Here is an 18,009-nt window from a genome sequence, read left to right as displayed (position 1 = left end):
AGAAAGAAAGAAAGAAAGAAAGAAAGAAAGAAAGAAAGAAAGAAAGAAAGAAAGAAAGAAAGAAAGAGTGAGGAAGAGAGGAGTATGAGAGAGAGAGAGAAATAAATAAATAGAGGGAGGGAGGGAGGGAGGGAGGGAGGGAGTAACATAGGAGCTGTAATAACTTATGCCTTTGGTAGCTTTAGTGACAGTTTAACGTGTAAACTTCATCCTTTACAAAGTGCTATAACTCTCCAGTCTACGGCATGCTCCCATGCTCCCAATCTAATAGAACACGCCCTAACCCACGCACCCAGTCTAATAGAACACTTCCTAACCCACGCTCCCAATCTAATAGAACACTTCCTAACACACACACCCAGTCTAATAGAACACTTCCTAACCCACGCTCCCAATCTAATAGAACACTTCCTAACACATGTTCCCTATCTAATAGAACACTTCCTAACACATGCTCCCAATCTAATAGAACACTTCCTAACACATGCTTCCATGCTCCCAATCTAATAGAACACTTCCTAACACATGCTTCCATGTTCCCAATCTAATAGAACACTTCCTAACACATGCTTCCATGTTCCCAATCTAATAGAACACTTCCTAACACATGCTCCCAATCTAATAGAACACTTCCTAACACATGCTTCCATGTTCCCAATCTAATAGAACACTTCCTAACACATGCTTCCATGTTCCCAATCTAATAGAACACTTCCTAACACATGCTCCCAATCTAATAGAACACTTCCCAACACATGCTTCCATGTTCCCAATCTAATAGAACACTTCCTAACACATGCTCCCAATCTAATAGAACACTTCCTAACACATGCTCCCAATCTAATAGAACACTTCCTAACACATGCTCCCATGCTCCCAATCTAATAGAACAATTCCTAAAGTTCTGAAACACATCATAAAAGCTATTTTATTAAATGCTTCATGTTCTTCCCTCTCAGATTCAAACTAGGTAAACAAGTAACGTTGTCTGGGCTCTGTGAATCCTGTCTCTCTCTATAAGTGTTCAGATACACACATGTTGGAGGTGTGAAACAGAGAGAATCCAGTCTCTCTCTATAAGTGTTCAGATACACACGTTGGAGGTGTGAAGAGTGTATTGTCATGACGATACCTGATGACACGGAGGCCCTGGAGACAGCGATGGTGGGTGGGGCGGTATCAGACCCTGTCCGGCCATGCCCGGTGATGGTGTCGGCCATCTTGTCAAACACACTGTCGCTGGAGCGGAAACTAGCCACGCTCTCCGCTCCGTCCGGCTACACACACACACACACACACACACACACACAGAAGTGTTAATAAGGATTGTGTGCTATGAGGAGTGTGTGTTTATGAGTGCATGCAATGTGTGTGTGTGTGTGTGTGTGTGTGTGTGTGGTTGTGACTGTGTGTGTGTGTCTGTCTGTCTGTGTGTGTGTCTGTGTGTGTGTGTCTGTGTGTGTGTGTGCATCTGTGTGTGTGTGCGTCTGTGTCTGTGTCTGTGTCTGTGTGTGTCTATGTGTGTGTGTGTGTGTGTATGTGTCTCTGTCTGTCTGTCTGTCTGTGTCTGTGTGTGTGTGTGTGTGTCTGTCCGTGTGTGTCTATGTGTGTGTGTGTGTGTGTGTGTGTGTGTCTGTTGGGTTGCTGACCCTGACCCTCCTGCTCTTGCTGCTGGGTGTAGGGGACCTGTCCCTCTCCAGGGTTTGGGAGCGCAGGTTGTTAGGTATAGTAGGTAGCCCTGAAGACTCCAGAGCCACAACACTACCCCTGAGGACAAGACAGGATACACACCATCACATTACACATCACTACCCCTGAGGACAAGACAGGATACACACCATCACATTACACATCACTACCCCTGAGGACAAGACAGGATACACACCATCACATTACACATCACTACCCCTGAGGACAAGACAGGATACACACCATCACATTACACATCACTACCCCTGAGGACAAGACAGGATACACACCATCACATTACACATCACTACCCCCTGAGGACAAGACAGGATACACACCATCACATTACACATCACTACCACTGAGGACAAGACAGGATACACACCATCACATTACACATCACTACCCCTGAGGACAAGACAGGATACACACCATCACATTACATATCACTACCCCTGAGGACAAGACAGGATACACACCATCACATTACACATCACTACCCCTGAGGACAAGACAGGATACACACCATCACATTACACATCACTACCCCTGAGGACAAGACAGGATACACACCATCACATTACACATCACTACCCCTGAGGACAAGACAGGATACACACCATCACATTACACATCACTACCCCTGAGGACAAGACAGGATACACACCATCACATTACACATCACTACCCCTGAGGACAAGACAGGATACACACCATCACATTACACTACCCCTGAGGACAAGACAGGATACACACCATCACATTACACATCACTACCCCTGAGGACAAGACAGGATACACACCATCACATTACACATCACTACCCCTGAGGACAAGACAGGATACACACCATCACATTACACATCACTACCCCTGAGGACAAGACAGGATACACACCATCACATTACACATCACTACCCCTGAGGACAAGACAGGATACACACCATCACATTACACATCACTACCCCTGAGGACAAGACAGGATACACACATCACATTACACAACACTACCCCTGAGGACAAGACAGGATACACACCATCACATTACACATCACTACCCCTGAGGACAAGACAGGATACACACCATCACATTACACATCACTACCCCTGAGGACAAGACAGGATACACACCATCACATTACACATCACTACCCCTGAGGACAAGACAGGATACACACCATCACATTACACATCACTACCCCTGAGGACAAGACAGGATACACACCATCACATTACACATCACTACCCCTGAGGACAAGACAGGATACACACCATCACATTACACATCACTACCCCTGAGGACAAGACAGGATACACACCATCACATTACACATCACTACCCCTGAGGACAAGACAGGATACACACCATCACATTACACATCACTACCCCTGAGGACAAGACAGGATACACACCATCACATTACACATCACTACCCCTGAGGACAAGACAGGATACACACCATCACATTACACATCACTACCCCTGAGGACAAGACAGGATACACACCATCACATTACACATCACTACCCCTGAGGACAAGACAGGATACACACCATCACATTACACATCACTACCCCTGAGGACAAGACAGGATACACACCATCACATTACACATCACTACCCCTGAGGACAAGACAGAATACTACCATCACATTACACATCACACACACTGGGATAACACATGAGATTCAGATGATTATTCATCAACAGAGGGTTAAATTGGAAATTCAGAGTTGGGGGAGCCCTATTTGGGGAGTTAGGGTAAGGGCTAAACCAGGGATGAACATAAGGCTAGGGTAGGGTTATGCCAAGATTAGGGTTAGGGTTATGGCTAGGGTTAGGATTAGGATTGAACCAGGGAGTAGAGTTAGAGTTATGGCCAGGGTAAGGGTTAGGGTTGAACCGGGGAGTAGAGTTAGAGTTATGGCCAGGGTTAGGATTAGGATTGAACCAGGGAGTAGAGTTAGAGTTATGGCCAGGGTTAGGATTGAACCAGGGAGTAGAGTTAGAGTTATGGCCAGGGTTAGGATTGAACCAGGGTGTAGAGTTAGAGTTATGGCCAGGGTTAGGATTAGGATTGAACCAGGGAGTAGAGTTAGAGTTATGGCCAGGGTTAGGATTGAACCAGGGTGTAGAGTTAGAGATATGGCCAGGGTTAGGATTAGGATTGAACCAGGGAGTAGAGTTAGAGTTATGGCCAGAGTAAGGGTTAGGGTTGAACCGGGGAGTAGAGTTAGAGTTATGGCCAGAGTAAGGGTTAGGTTTGAACCAGGGAGTAGAGTTAGAGTTATGGCCAGGGTTAGGATTGAACCAGGGAGTAGAGTTAGAGTTATGGCCAGGGTTAGGTTTGAACCAGGGTGTAGAGTTAGAGTTATGGCCAGGGTTAGGGTTAGGTTTGAACCAGGGAGTAGAGTTAGAGTTATGGCCAGGGTTAGGATTAGGATTGAACCAGGGAGTAGAGTTAGAGTTATGGCCAGGGTTAGGGTTAGGATTATGGCTAGGGTTAGTAGCAATGGTCATTGATCATCTTTTAGTCACACCCAATATATATAGTGATAGTTATTGCCTAAAACAGAGGTATTCCTTTCACCTATCCAGTAACATCAAATACGTGGAGACAAGGCAAGGAAGGAGACAATGGAGATGTGCCTGTGGTGGGTGTTACTTGCATACTTGCATGGGTGTGGTTTGGTGGTTTGGCCTCACCTGTGTGAGTGAGGAGCAGAGCGTGGTGCGGACCGGGCACTGCGTACGCTGTGTGTGTCTGGGTCGGGGACAGGAGCACACACGCTCCCACCCTCCACCCCGTTCTCTGGCTTCAGGCTGGGACGGCTGCCCCTCTTATCCATCAACATCCTAGGATCCAACACAACTAGTCACTATACACATCAGCCCGTGCTGTGTGTGTATGTGTGTGTTTGAATGCAATACGAAACCCATTCTCTGATGGAAGCCCCACTCTCCACTTGCCTGTGTAGTAGATTACTCTTTATATTAAATCTGTGCAGTGATCTTCTCCTGTGTCATTTAATTACATTGTAAATTGCCAAACTGTGATTGACAACTGATTACATGTTGAAGTAATCCAGCCCAAACCTGTTTGTTACATACTGTATGTGTGTGTATGTGTGTGCATGTGTGTGTATGTGTGTGTATGTGTGTGCAGGGAGTGTGTATGTGTGTGTGTTTCTCACCCTTTCCCTTTCCTCTTGGCACCATCCACCAGGTTCCTCACGGCGCTTCTTCCTGATTTGGGCGTGTCAGGCCTCTCAGGTGTGTCGGCTGGCGCTGGGGACTTCCTGAAGGGGCTTCCTGTGGGGCTGCTCATGATAGACTGTTTGACCACATCACTGCTGAACACTGTCCCCTTGTCAAACCGCTTGGACCGCTCCTCTAGGAACCACTCCCCAGTCACCACCTTCAGCTCCCTGCCAATCAGAGACACAGGTGACCCCTGACCTCTGACCCATGTACGGTACACTGACCTCTCAACTTAAACCCTGCCTTTAACTGGCTCTTATGGTCATGTCAATAGGCCCTGAAAAGGCCATGTGACAGAGCAAATAAAGACAGATGCAGAGTGGTTAAACAACAAATAGGAGCCATCTGGCGTTAATTAAAACACACACACACACAGCCACACACACACAGACACACACACACACACACACACACAGCCACACACACAGAGACACACACAGCCACACACACACACACACACACAGAGACAGACAGACACACACAGCCACACACAGACACAGACACACACACAGCCACACACACACACAGACACACACAAACAGCCACACACACACAGACACACACACACAGCCACACACACAGTCACACACACACACAGACACACACACACACACAGCCACACACACACAGCCACACACACACACACAGACAGACAGACACACACACAGCCACAGACACACACACAGCCACAGACACACACACAGCCACAGACACACACACAGACAGACACACACACACACAGAGACAGACACACACACACAACTGTTAGTGGTGCTAAACCATGGCCTGTCCCCTGATGCCTTTGCCCAGACTCACAAGACCTTGGCGCAGATGGAACACTTCCAATGCTTTCCTTTAGGGGCCATCACGCGACAGTCGCTGCAGACGCGCTGTAGACACTGCTCACAGAGCTCCCCGCGGTCGAAGATCAGGCCCAGGCCCTTCAGGCAACGGGCGCACTGACGCTCCCCAACCTCCTGGGGGCGCCGCGAACCCTTACGCCTGATCTCCACCAGCTCATTCTTCAGCTTCCTACAGCAGAGAGAAACAGAAGAAAGGGGGATACCTTGTCAGTTGTACAACTGAATGCATTCAACTGAAATGTGTCTTCTGCATTTGACCCAACACTTATCATGTTTGTTATTGTAACTAATTGTTATGACCATGGTTGTAGTAGTTGTTGTGATGTTGTGGTCGTATTGTGGTTGTAGTAGTTGTTGTGATGTTGTAGTCGTTTTGTGATTGTAGTAGTTGTTGTGATGTTGTGGTCGTATTGTGATTGTAGTAGTTGTTGTGATCGTATTGTGATTGTAGTGGTTGTTGTGATGTTGTGGTCATATTGTGATTGTAGTTGTGATGTTGTGGTCGTATTGTGGTTGTAGTAGTTGTTGTGATGTTGTGGTCATATTGTGATTGTAGTAGTTGTTGTGATCGTATTGTGATTGTAGTGGTTGTTGTGATGTTGTGGTCATATTGTGATTGTAGTTGTGATGTTGTGGTCGTATTGTGATTGTAGTAGTTGTTGTGATGTTGTGGTCGTATTGTGATTGTAGTAGTTGTTGTGATGTTGTGGTCGTATTGTGATTGTAGTAGTTGTTGTGGTCATATTGTGATTGTAGAGGAATGAATAAGGATGATGATTACGATAAAAAAATAATCATCAACATCAAGGAAGTTGTAGTAGTAGATGTATCATTGTAGTGTATTGTACTGTGATGATGATGATGACTTATTCCGCCCTCACCGTATCCTCTTCTCCTCTAGTTTCCTCAGTTTCTCGTCCTTCTGCAGGACACTGAGGATCATCTCTCGCTCATGCTCCATCAGGAATGAGAGGTTCAGCTCCTCAGCACTCTTCTCCATTGGTACGTTGCTCTCCAAACCACACAATCAGAAAAGCCGAGGTGACGCAGAAGGCGTGGTCACATGCAGGGCGGTCAGAGGGCAGCTACATGACCTCACTCAGCATTCTGTTAAGTTTCCGTTAGTGTTCTGTTAGCGTTATCATGGTCTCTGTGTGTAAAGCAGGACGTTCTCCAGATTTCCCAATGTTCCTCTAGTATGTTCTTCTTATCTTGTTTCTCTCTGGTGTCTCAGACAAACCACCAATCACACAACAGTTACTGTGTCCCCAGAGACTGGTCCACAGCCATCCTAAACCTGATCCTGTTCAAAACACAACGCAACACAAACTGTTGTTAGGGATCTCTGAAGTTACAGTCTGCAGCTGAACCTTGATGTCTGGTCTAACAACCTATTGAGATCATAGTTAATCTGCTGGTCTAATCACATTGCCACAGTGTTGAAGCTCTAATGAACAGACAGTTGATATTGATTGTCAGGAGGATTACCATGGTAACTACTACAGTCTAACAGCCCCTGACAATCCCACCATCACCCAATCAGTCTGAACATCTCACACCCCAGGCTTAACACACGCCATCACCTTTATACAGCTATCACTCTACACCAGTTAACCGTATCAAATTACCTGCCAAATTAGTCTAATTAATAGCTGCCAATCTTATTTAATACGCCCCTAACGGCTACACACGCACGCACTTGGACACAGACACACACACACAGTATGCACCTGTCCTCTTAACCGATAATAAGTCCACTGGGTACTTGGCCTTCAGCAGCGGTGCAAATGTCAGGCCGTCTCCAGCTGCAGTGCACCATGGGAATGCTAACTGGTTCATTACTGCATGCCACTGTCAACAATGAGTACTGCTGTTGTAACCGGTGTGAAATGGCTAGCTAGTTAGCGGTGCGCGCTAGTAGCATTTCAATCGGTGACGTCACTCGCTCTGAGACCTTGAAGTAGTTGTTTCCCTTGCTCTGCAAGGTCCGCGGCTTTTGTGGAGCGACGGGTAACGGTGCTTCGAGGGTGACTGTTGTCGATGTGTGCAGAGGGTCCCTGGTTCAAGCCCAGGTAGGGGCGAGGAGAGGGACGGGAGCAACACTGTTACACTGTTATTTCAAAGACACACACACACATACACACTGGATGGTCTTCTTTGATTAGTTCTAAAAGCAAAAGTACACAAACATTTTTGTCTATACACCAGCTGTGCTATCTGTGGTTTAGAAGAATATGAGTGATTTCCCAATATGTTTAAGCAGCCTTGATCAATAGTTAATTGTCTAATCTATATGCACCCTCCCCTACTGGAGTGAGAGAGAAACAGAAATAAATACAATGTAATGGTTTTGTTTTCAGATGTTCCGCTTTGATCGTTCTCTGAATAACACTGGAGAATAATCTGAATAACACCGGAAAATAATCTGAATAACACCGGAGAATAATCTGAATAACACCGGGGAATAATAAGGACTGAAGTGACATCGGTTCGTCCTGTAATTATGATTCAGCTTTTGAAGTGGCTGACACAGAGAGCTAGAGAGGGTGATAGAGGGCTAAAATAACACAGGAGAGACAGGTCAGAGAAGAGGCGGAAGGACAGAGGGCGAGAAAGACAGAGAGTGATTGAGATAGAAGAAGAGGAATGAATCAGGGGGCAGACAGACTGAAAGGAATGGGAGGAGAGATAAAGTGGGGAACAAAACAAGGACAAGGAGAAAGGAAGAGAGCAAGTGAGGGAGAGGTTAGAAAACGTAGGTCTTCTGTCTGTGAAGACCATGGAAATAGAAGCAAAATGGACATGGTATCATATCAAGCAAGACTAAACATGATTGCACAGGTGTGAAAGACTGGGGTTTCTGATGCCCAAAAATGATGTATGCCTTTATGCAAATGAGACATGAGCATAATAGAAGCACATTTACAGATGAAGTCATCATAGAGACAGCAGTGATGCATTGCCTCACCAGAGGCATAAACACCAATAAGTGTCTGCTAGTGATTTATCTAGACAAGCTCCCTGGTTGTTTATTATTTGTACCGTGTAAAACACTTAAATCACATTATGAAAACAAATCAACACACATCCACTGTGTGTGTGCTAGGTGTGTGTAGAGTGAGTGGGTTCATTGTGTGTGTGTGTGTGTATGCTAGGTGTGTAGAGTGAGTGGGTTCACTGTGTGTGTGTGTGTGCTAGGTGTGTAGGAAGAGAGTGGGTTCACTTTGTGTGTGTGTGTGTGTGTGTGTGTATATGTGTGTGTGTGCGTGTGTGTGTGTGTGTGTGCGTTTGTCTGTGAGAGGGAGAAGGAGGACTTCCTGACAGGCCGACCCCAGGTGGTGAAGGTAGGCAACAACACCTCCGCTACGCTGATCCTTAACACGGGGGCCCCACAAGGGTGTGTACTCAGCCTCCTCCTGTACTCCCTGTTCACCCATGACTGCGTGGCCACGCAGTTGAGAGCATCCTGTCGGGCTGTACCACCGCCTGGTATGGCAACTGCACCTTTCTTTTTATTTTTTTAGATTTGCGCAGCGGTCAATTGTGCGCAGCGGTCTAAGGCACTGCATCACAGTGCTAGACGCGTCACTACAGACCCGGGTTCAATCCCGGGTCTGTAGTGACGCATAGGGCGGCGCACAATTGACCCAGCGTCGACCGGGTTAGGGGAGGGTTTGTCGGCGGGGGGGGCTTTACAAGTAGGCCGTCATTGTAAATAAGAATTTGTTCTTAACCGACTTGCCTAGTTAAATAAAGGTTAAATAAATAAAAAATAAAATACATTTGCATGTATTGTTTTGTATTGTTAGATTTGTTATTGGAGTGAGAGATGAGATGAAAGTGAGAGGAGAGGGAGTGAAAAGAGAAGGGTGTGTGTCAATGGTCCTGTATGGAAGAACACACGCCATCCATCCCTCCATTTATACCGGTCTATTTCATCCTGTCTTCTCTCACTCCTCCCCTCTCCACTCCCCCTCTTTACATAAACCAGAAGCTAATGAAGAGGCACAGCCACCTCTGTCTCAGCCCAGGAGACACTGGGGTGTTTGTGATTAGCATATCAAGTGGTGCTGTGCTGCTCCTCCACAACAACTGACAGATGAATCAACAGCCAGAGACACTAAATGGCTGTTTGGTTAAGCGACAGACAGTGAACATCAACAAGGTTTACCTTTGGTTTGAGTCGATCTGAGTATCAAACAGCACACTGCACTGAAGCATTTCTCCAGAGTCCTGCATTCTGAGAACATACACACTTCACAGTCTACTCTACAACATGAGCTAGCATTTCCTGCTTCAAATGTTTTCCACCAAGATTAAGTCTGGAAAGTCTTGTTTATGTAAATGTGAGTGCATTCCAACTTTGTGGATAAGTGAGAGTGTATGTGTGTGTCACACCTGGCACAGACGTCAGTTCAACGTCTGTTTTTGGATTTACATTAGGTTGAGTTGTCAACTAAGGTGAATTAAATGTGAAATCACCCCAAAATGTCACCATGACATTGGATTTAGGTAAAAAAAAAGATATATGAAATTCCCTTACGTTGATGACGTTTTGCAAATCCAATCAGTTTTCCACGTTGATTCAACATCATCACATTGAATTGTTTTGTTGAAATGACGCGGAAACAAGGTGTGTGTGTGTGTATGTGTGTCTGTACGTGCACTGTTGTGTGTGCAGTCTGTGCACACCCTTTTGCGGTAGGACTTGGGTAGCACTGTGCCTTTGTTTCTCTCTGACTCAGAGGGAACAGAAGCAAATACAATCGTCATTACACGCTCTGCTCTGTGTGAGTTTATGCTCAGACTTCACAACACACACATACACATATACACACACAGTATATGTCTCTAAGGTCCTCGTCTTATGCAACCTGTAGTTACACTTTACCTGCAATGTAAACAACACAAGGTAGGAGCACACCCCCATCCACATCGATGTGGCCGCAGTGGAGAGGGTGAAAAGCTTCAAGTTCCTCAGCGTGCAGGACAACCTGAAATGGTCCATCCACACAGATAGTGTGGTGAAGAAGGCGCAACAGCACCTCTTCGACCTCAGGAGGCTGAAGAAATTCTGCTTGGCCCTTAAGACCCTCACGAACTTCTACAATGCACTATTGAGAGAATCCTGTCGGGCTGTATCACCGTCTGGTACGGCAACTGCACCGCCCTCAACGGCAGGGCTCTCCAGAGGGTGGTGCGGTCAGCCCAACGCATCACCGGCAGCACACTGCCTGCCCTCCAGGATATCTACAGCACCTGGTGTCACAGGAAGGCAAAGAAGATCATCAAGGACCTCAGCCACCCGAGCCACAGCCTGTTCACCCCGCTACCATCTAGAAGGCGGAGACAGTGCAGGTGCATAAAAGCTAGGACCGAGAGACTGAAAAACTGCTTATATCTCCAGGCCATCAGACTGTTAAACAGTCACCACTAGGCGGTCTCCGCCCAGTACCCTGCCCTGAACCTTAGTCACTGTTCTAGCCGGCTACCACCCTGTACGCAACCCTGCACCTTAGAGACTGTTGCCCTATGTACACTTTAATAATGTTTACATGCTGTTTTACTCAATTCCTATGTATATACTGTATTCTAGTCAAGGCCTATCCTATATAACTACTGCTGTCCACACCTGTTCTATTCATATACTGCCCATACTGTCTATAGTATACACACCATTATATACAGTACATATATATTTATATTCCGGACGATGACATTGCTCGTTCTAATATTTCTATATTTCTAAATCCCTTTCTTTAGATTTTTTGGATTAACGTGTATTGTTTTGTATTGTCAGGTATTACTGTACTGTTGAAGCTAGGAGCATTTCGCTACACCCGCGTTAACATCTGCTAAATATGCATACACGACCAAAACACTTTGATCTATGGCGTGTGAGAGGTGACTCATGTTAGCAGCCTTGAACAACAATGTCTATTGACTCAATACATGTTTTTATTTGATTTGACTTGGTGCCATTCATTCTGGTATTGTGGTGCATTACTGTGTCTATAGTCTCTGTCTCTTTACGCCAGACTGTTGTTAGAGCAGCAGCTATGGTATTGTGTGGGAGTGGGAGCCCTCCTTCAGTACACAGCTACACACACTACAGATGTAGGATCTTAACTTGATCACCCAGTTTCAGGAGAACTTTCCTGAAATGCAGGAAATGTAACACTTGTAGTGTATTTGAGGTTTAAAGTAGCTTCTAAAGTTTGTAATTTCCACTTTGAAATTCCTGACAATTTTCCATACAAAAATCTAAATCAACCCCTACAAAAATGTACATTAATTATAATCCACATAATAATTCACATTTCCTATTGCTGCAGGATAATTTTCCTGCTGTAGCAAACTGGCTCAAATAAAAATCCTACATCTGTAACATCCTCTCTGAAGTTGTCTCTGCCCTGAGCAAATACAATGTCCAGGAAGGTCTAAACCTCAGCCTCTAACCAGAAGCATCGCACTCTGCACTCAACCGATAAAGGGTTAGGACAAAGCCTTTCAAATCCGGTTCTTGAGGTCTACGGTACTGTTGCTTCCCTCGTCTCCTCTTCTTTGATCTCTTCAGTTCTGTTTCTCTGACTTCTCTCTCTGATCGTTAACTAATTGTTTAATGTCATTGATTGGCCATTCACCCAAGGTCCCAGGTCTGAATCAGTACCTGATTAGAGGGGAAGGATAGAAATCATCAGCGCAATGTTGCAGACCCGGATCTGAATACCTCTGGGTCAAGACATACGATAAATACAGAGATTTCCTGGTTTAGTGTGGGAGTGGAAGTCGAGGGAGTTTCGTCCCTTGTTACAGCATTATGTGGTACAAGGCTACAGTTCATGGTCTGACTAATGGTTTGTCAATATAGCTTCCATACCACTGTAGGTAGGCAGAAAGGCATGAGTCACCATAACGTCTGTGGCTTCAGTATGTGGAAGGGAGGTGTCCTGTCTTGCTTGTTTCATTATGTGGGTTATGACTGCATTTACATCATAGGGAAAGGCCCGTTGATACCTGACTAGGAAGCTGCTGATGGATTGGATTAATGTAGCAGTTTTCGGAGGGCTCTGCCATTTAAAGTTAAAGGTGGGTCACCTCCTTCCCTACCAATGTGTAGCATCTCATCTGCATAGGTGACGCACGGCAGCCTTGTGAGCGCCAGACTGCTCACCCACCACATATCACCTATCAGCTGGGCCTATCACAGTGTGACTTTGAGCCAAGGGTATGAAGTTTCCGTTCCTTTTGGTTCCGTTATATGGTTTACAACTACATTTCTATCTGAGGGAATGGACTATGGATACCCGGAAGACATTTTGGCTCACTGCAGCAGGTGCAAGTGCAGACAGGTGCATCCATATATCTATTACCTACCACAGGAGTGCCAGGGAGAGGGGCCATGTCCCAGCTGGCAAGAAGCACAAGAACCAAATTATATTATGTGTAGAGTGATAACAAGCCGACTATCAATGAGAAGATAAATGAGTACATCTAGTACATTATAACACACGCGAATCACACACACACAAACCACACACACACGAACAAACACACACATGAACCAACACACACACAAACCACACACGAACCAAAAGGTCCTCTGTAGCTCAGCTGGTAGAGCACGGCGCTTGTAACGCCAAGGTAGTGGGTTCGATCCCTGGGACCACCCATACACAAAAAATGTATGCACGCATGACTGTAAGTCGCTTTGGATAAAAGCGTCTGCTAAATGGCATATTATTATATTATTATTATTATAACCACACACACGAACCACACACACACGAACAAACACAAACGACTAAAACAATACAAAAACTATAAAACCCATTATGGTAGACAAACAATTCTCCTTCAAATGTAATGAGCTTTTCGAAGAGCATTTCACCCCCACACCCTCTTCCCCCGCTCTCTCAGCTCTTCGTCTGCCATTTCTACTTCAATATCCCCTGACAGCCTCTGGGCACAGTGCTGTAGTGTAGAGCTCTAGAGCGAGGAGCAGTGCTCCAGTGCTCTTCTCTATGTGTGTGCATGTGTTTGTGTACTGTGTATGTGTCAGTGTACGCATGTGTGCCTGTGTGTTTGTGCATACATGTCTGTGCATGTGCGCAATGCAACTGTGTGCCTGTGTGTGTACTCTGGGGAATCCACGATAACAGGATTACGCTTTGACTAATTTCTTTTAACTTTAAAATATATGCAACAAAAAAACACTCTGTAAAATACACTACATGACCAAAAGTATGTGGACACATGTTCGTCAAACATCTCATTCCAAAATCATGGGCATTAATATGGAGTTGGTCCCCCCTTTGTTGCTATAACAGCCTCCACTCTTCTGGGAAGGCTTTCCACTAGATGTTGGAACATTGCTGCGGGGACTTGCTTCCATTCAGCCACAAGAGCATTAGTGAGGTCAGCGTTCCAATTCATCCCAAAGGTGTTTGATGGGGTTGAGGTCAGGGCTTTGTGCAGGCCAGTCAGGTTCTTCCACACCGATCTCGACAAACAATTTCTGTATGGACCTCGCTTTGTGCACGGGGGCATTGTCATGCTGAAACAGGAAAGGGCCTTCCCCAAACTGTTGCCACAAAGTTGGAAGCACAGAATCGTCTAGAATGTCATTGTATGCTGTAGCGTTAAGATTTCCCTTCACTGGAACTAAGGGGCCTAGCCCGAACCATGAAAAACAGCCCCAGACCATTATTCCTCCTCCACCAAACTTTACAGTTGGCGCTATGCATTGGGGCATGTAGCGTTCTCCTGGCATTCGCCAAACCCAGATTAGTCCGTCAGACTGCCAGATGGTGAAGCGTGATTCATCACTCCAGAGAACATGTTTCCACTGCTCCAGAGTCCAATGGCGATGTGCTTTATACCACTCCAGCCAACGCTTCGCATTGCGCAGGGTGATCTTAGGCTTGTGTGCGGCTGCTCGGCCATGGAAACCCATTTCATGAAGCTCCCGACGAACAGTTATTGTGCTGACATTGCTTCCAGAGGCAGTTTGGAACTCGGTAGAGAGTGTTGCAAATGAGAACAGCTGATTTTTACGCGTTACGCACTTCAGCACAGTCCAGTTCTGTGAGCTTGTGTGGCCTACCACTTCGCGGCTGAGCCGTTGTTGCTCCTAGACATTTCCAATTCACAATAACAACACTTACAGTTGACCGGGGCAGCTCTAGAAGGGCAGAATATTTGACAAACTGACTTGTTGGAAAGGTGGCATCCTATGACGGTGCCACGTTAAAAGTCACTAAGTTCTTCAGTAAAGCCATTCTAATGACAATGTTTGTCTATGGAGATTGCATGGCTGTGTGCTCGATTTTATACACCTGGCAGCAACAGGTGTGGCTGAAATAGCCGAATCCACTCATTTGAAGGGGCGTCCACATACTTCTGTATATACAGTGAGGGAAAAAAGTATTTGATCCCCTGTTGATTTTGTACGTTTGCCCACTGACAAAGAAATGATCAGTCTATAATTTTAATGGTAGGTTTATTTGAACAGTGAGAGACAGAATAACAACAACAAAAAATCCAGAAAAACGCATGTTAAAAATGTTATAAATTGATTTGCATTTTAATGAGGGAAATAAGTATTTGACCCCCTCTCAATCAGAAAGATTTCTGGCTCCCAGGTGTCTTTTATACAGGTAACGAGCTGAGATTAGGAGCACACTCTTAAAGGGAGTGCTCCTAATCTCAGCTTGTTACCTGTATAAAAGAGCCCTGTCCACAGAAGCAATCAATCAATCAGATTCCAAACTCTCCACCATGGCCAAGACCAAAGAGCTCTCCAAGGATGTCAGGGACAAGATTGTAGACCTACACAAGGCTGGAATGGGCTACAAGACCATCACCAAGCAGCTTGGTGAGAAGGTGACAACAGTTGGTGTGATTATTCGCAAATGGAAGAAACACAAAAGAACTGTCAATCTCCCTCGGCCTGGGGCTCCATGCAAGATCTCACCTCGTGGAGTTGCAATGATAATGAGAACGGTGAGGAATCAGCCCAGAACTACACGGGAGGATATTGTCAATGATATCAAGGCAGCTGTGTAACGATCCCGGCTGTCTGAGTCGGGTCCTGTCTGGTGACTAGTTTTTCCTGTTCGTAATCTCCAGTTTCCCGAGGGTTCGGGAACGCTCCGGGGAGCGCTCTGGTTTTCCGCACCTGCATCCCATCAGCAATCTGCACACCTGGTCCTGATCATCACCCTTCTTAGGCTCTGGCCGAACATCCAGTTCCTGCCGGATCGTTAGCTATGAACAGTATGTTTGTCAGCGTGTCAGCCTCTGAGCCCTTAGTTAGTTTTGTTGTTTTGCACCTTGTTACTTGCTGTGTACTGACCTCCGTTTTTGTTCTGTCTGCAGTCTCTCACCCGGAACCTTCACCCAACCTCTGCCTGATGGTCGGCGGCTGCCGAGCCAGTACCGGACCAACCACTGCACCCTCAACAACCCATCCACGCCACCCGCTCTGTTCCCTGGATTATTCAGCCTCACTCGGAATCTACTAAATAAACACTCCCCTTTCTCTCAACGTACCTTGTCCTTGTCTGCTTCTGGGTTCTGGCATAGTAAACCGTGACAGAACGATCCGGCCAGTAATGAACCCAGCGGACCTGGACTCCGTTCCGCCATGCTATTACCCAGCAGGAGAAGATGTTGGGCCATCATAGCACGGTACTACAGGAGATCGCGTTGTCAGTTCGGAACCTTTCTACCGGTCTGGCGGAGGTCCAGAACCAACGTAAGTGTCCGGTGGAGGATCCACTACCGGTTTCACCCATCTCGCCTGCCGCTTCTGAAGCTGTGTCCATCCGTGAGCCCAAGGTTCCGACGCCGGATAAATATGAGGGGGAGCTGGGAAGATGCCGTTCCTTCCTTATGCAGTGTGGATTAGTGTTCGATCTACAGCCCTACTCTTATGCCACAGACAAGGCTAGGATAGCCTTTGTGATTGAGTTGCTGCGTGGTCGAGCGCTGGAGTGGGCTTCAGCCGTTTGGGAGCGACAGGATCCCTGCATGGCTTCATACCAGGGGTTCACGGCCGAGATGAGGAAGCTCTTCGACCATTCCGTCCGAGGGAGGGACGCAGCTAGGCGCCTGTTTTCGCTCGCCAAGGAACTCGCAGCGTGGCCGACTTCGTGATCGAGTTCAAGACGTTGGCTGTGGAGAGTGGGTGGAACGAGGAGTCGCTGCAAGCGGCCTTTACCAGGGTCTGTCGGAGCAGCTCAAGGATGAGTTGATCTCCTATCCGGAGCCCTAGTGACCTGGACAGCTTGGTAGCCTTGTCTATTCGGGTGGATAATCGAGTCCGAGAGCGAAGGAGGGAGAAGCAATGGGGTCCGTCCAATCGATCAGCTTCTCAGTTCCCAGTCGGGTCGGGTGGTGGACCAGAACACGTCGATCATTCTCCACCACAATGGATTAGTGGAGAGGTCCTCTCTCCGATTCTGAACCCATGCAAGTGGGGCGGCACGGGTTAACCAAGGAGGAGCGTCAACATAGACGTAAGACCAACTGCTGCCTCTACTGTGGTAGCTCGGGACATTACATCTCCACTTGTTCCCGGCGGTCGTCAAACTGCCCGGCTCGCTAAAGTTGGGAGGACTTTTAGCGAGCCAGTTTCCAACCTCTCAGTACCTCTGTCAGACCCCGTTTCCCGGCTACCCTTGTGAACAGGAATCAGAGCTTAGCGCTTAACGCTTTTATCGATTCAGGTGCCGATGGAAGCTTTCTTGATGCCGAGTTGGTGGAACAGCTGGGGCTTTCCAAGGAGCAATTGCCGGAAGCCATTGAAGCGACCACTCTGAACGGCAGTAGTCTGGCACGTATCACGATGAGGACTGAACCGGTTAAGATGCGGTTGTCGGGGAATCATTCTGAGATGATTTCATTCTTCATTCTGCCGTCTTCCCATGTTCCTCTGGTCCTTGGATACCCCTGGCTGAAGGAACACAATCCCACGTTCGATTGGGTGACGGGCAAGGTAACGAGTTGGAGCCTTGATTGTCATGCTAACTGTCTCAAGACTGCCTGCCCCCATTCGGTTCCCAGTCAGGTGATTGAGGCTAAACCCCCAGATTTGTCCCTGGTTCCCGAGACATATCACGATTTGGGGGAAGTTTTCAGTAAGCAGAAGGCTCTGTCACTCCCTCCCCACCGACCATATGATTGTGCCAT

The 18,009-nt window shown here is 46.8% G+C and overlaps 1 protein-coding gene across 1 annotated transcript in view; it reads right to left on the bottom strand.

Moving 5' to 3' along the window:
- Positions 1-18,009, bottom strand: part of sytl5 (synaptotagmin-like 5) — an 81,387-nt gene that overhangs the window by 24,638 nt on the left and 38,740 nt on the right. The window contains exons 2-7 of the mRNA XM_041843823.2: positions 6,696-7,117; positions 5,768-5,983; positions 4,885-5,118; positions 4,397-4,546; positions 1,650-1,767; positions 1,133-1,277 (exon numbers count right to left, since the gene is read on the bottom strand). Coding sequence (XP_041699757.2) covers positions 1,133-1,277; positions 1,650-1,767; positions 4,397-4,546; positions 4,885-5,118; positions 5,768-5,983; positions 6,696-6,814 — 982 coding nt within the window. The 5' untranslated portion in view covers positions 6,815-7,117. The remainder of the gene's footprint in view (positions 1-1,132; positions 1,278-1,649; positions 1,768-4,396; positions 4,547-4,884; positions 5,119-5,767; positions 5,984-6,695; positions 7,118-18,009) is intronic.

Source organism: Coregonus clupeaformis, chromosome 23, assembly GCF_020615455.1.
Source record: "Coregonus clupeaformis isolate EN_2021a chromosome 23, ASM2061545v1, whole genome shotgun sequence".
Classification (NCBI taxonomy): Eukaryota; Metazoa; Chordata; class Actinopteri; order Salmoniformes; family Salmonidae; genus Coregonus; species Coregonus clupeaformis.
The sequence above is the reverse complement of the archived record's forward strand: the minus strand, read 5'-3'. Positions and strand labels throughout refer to the sequence as shown.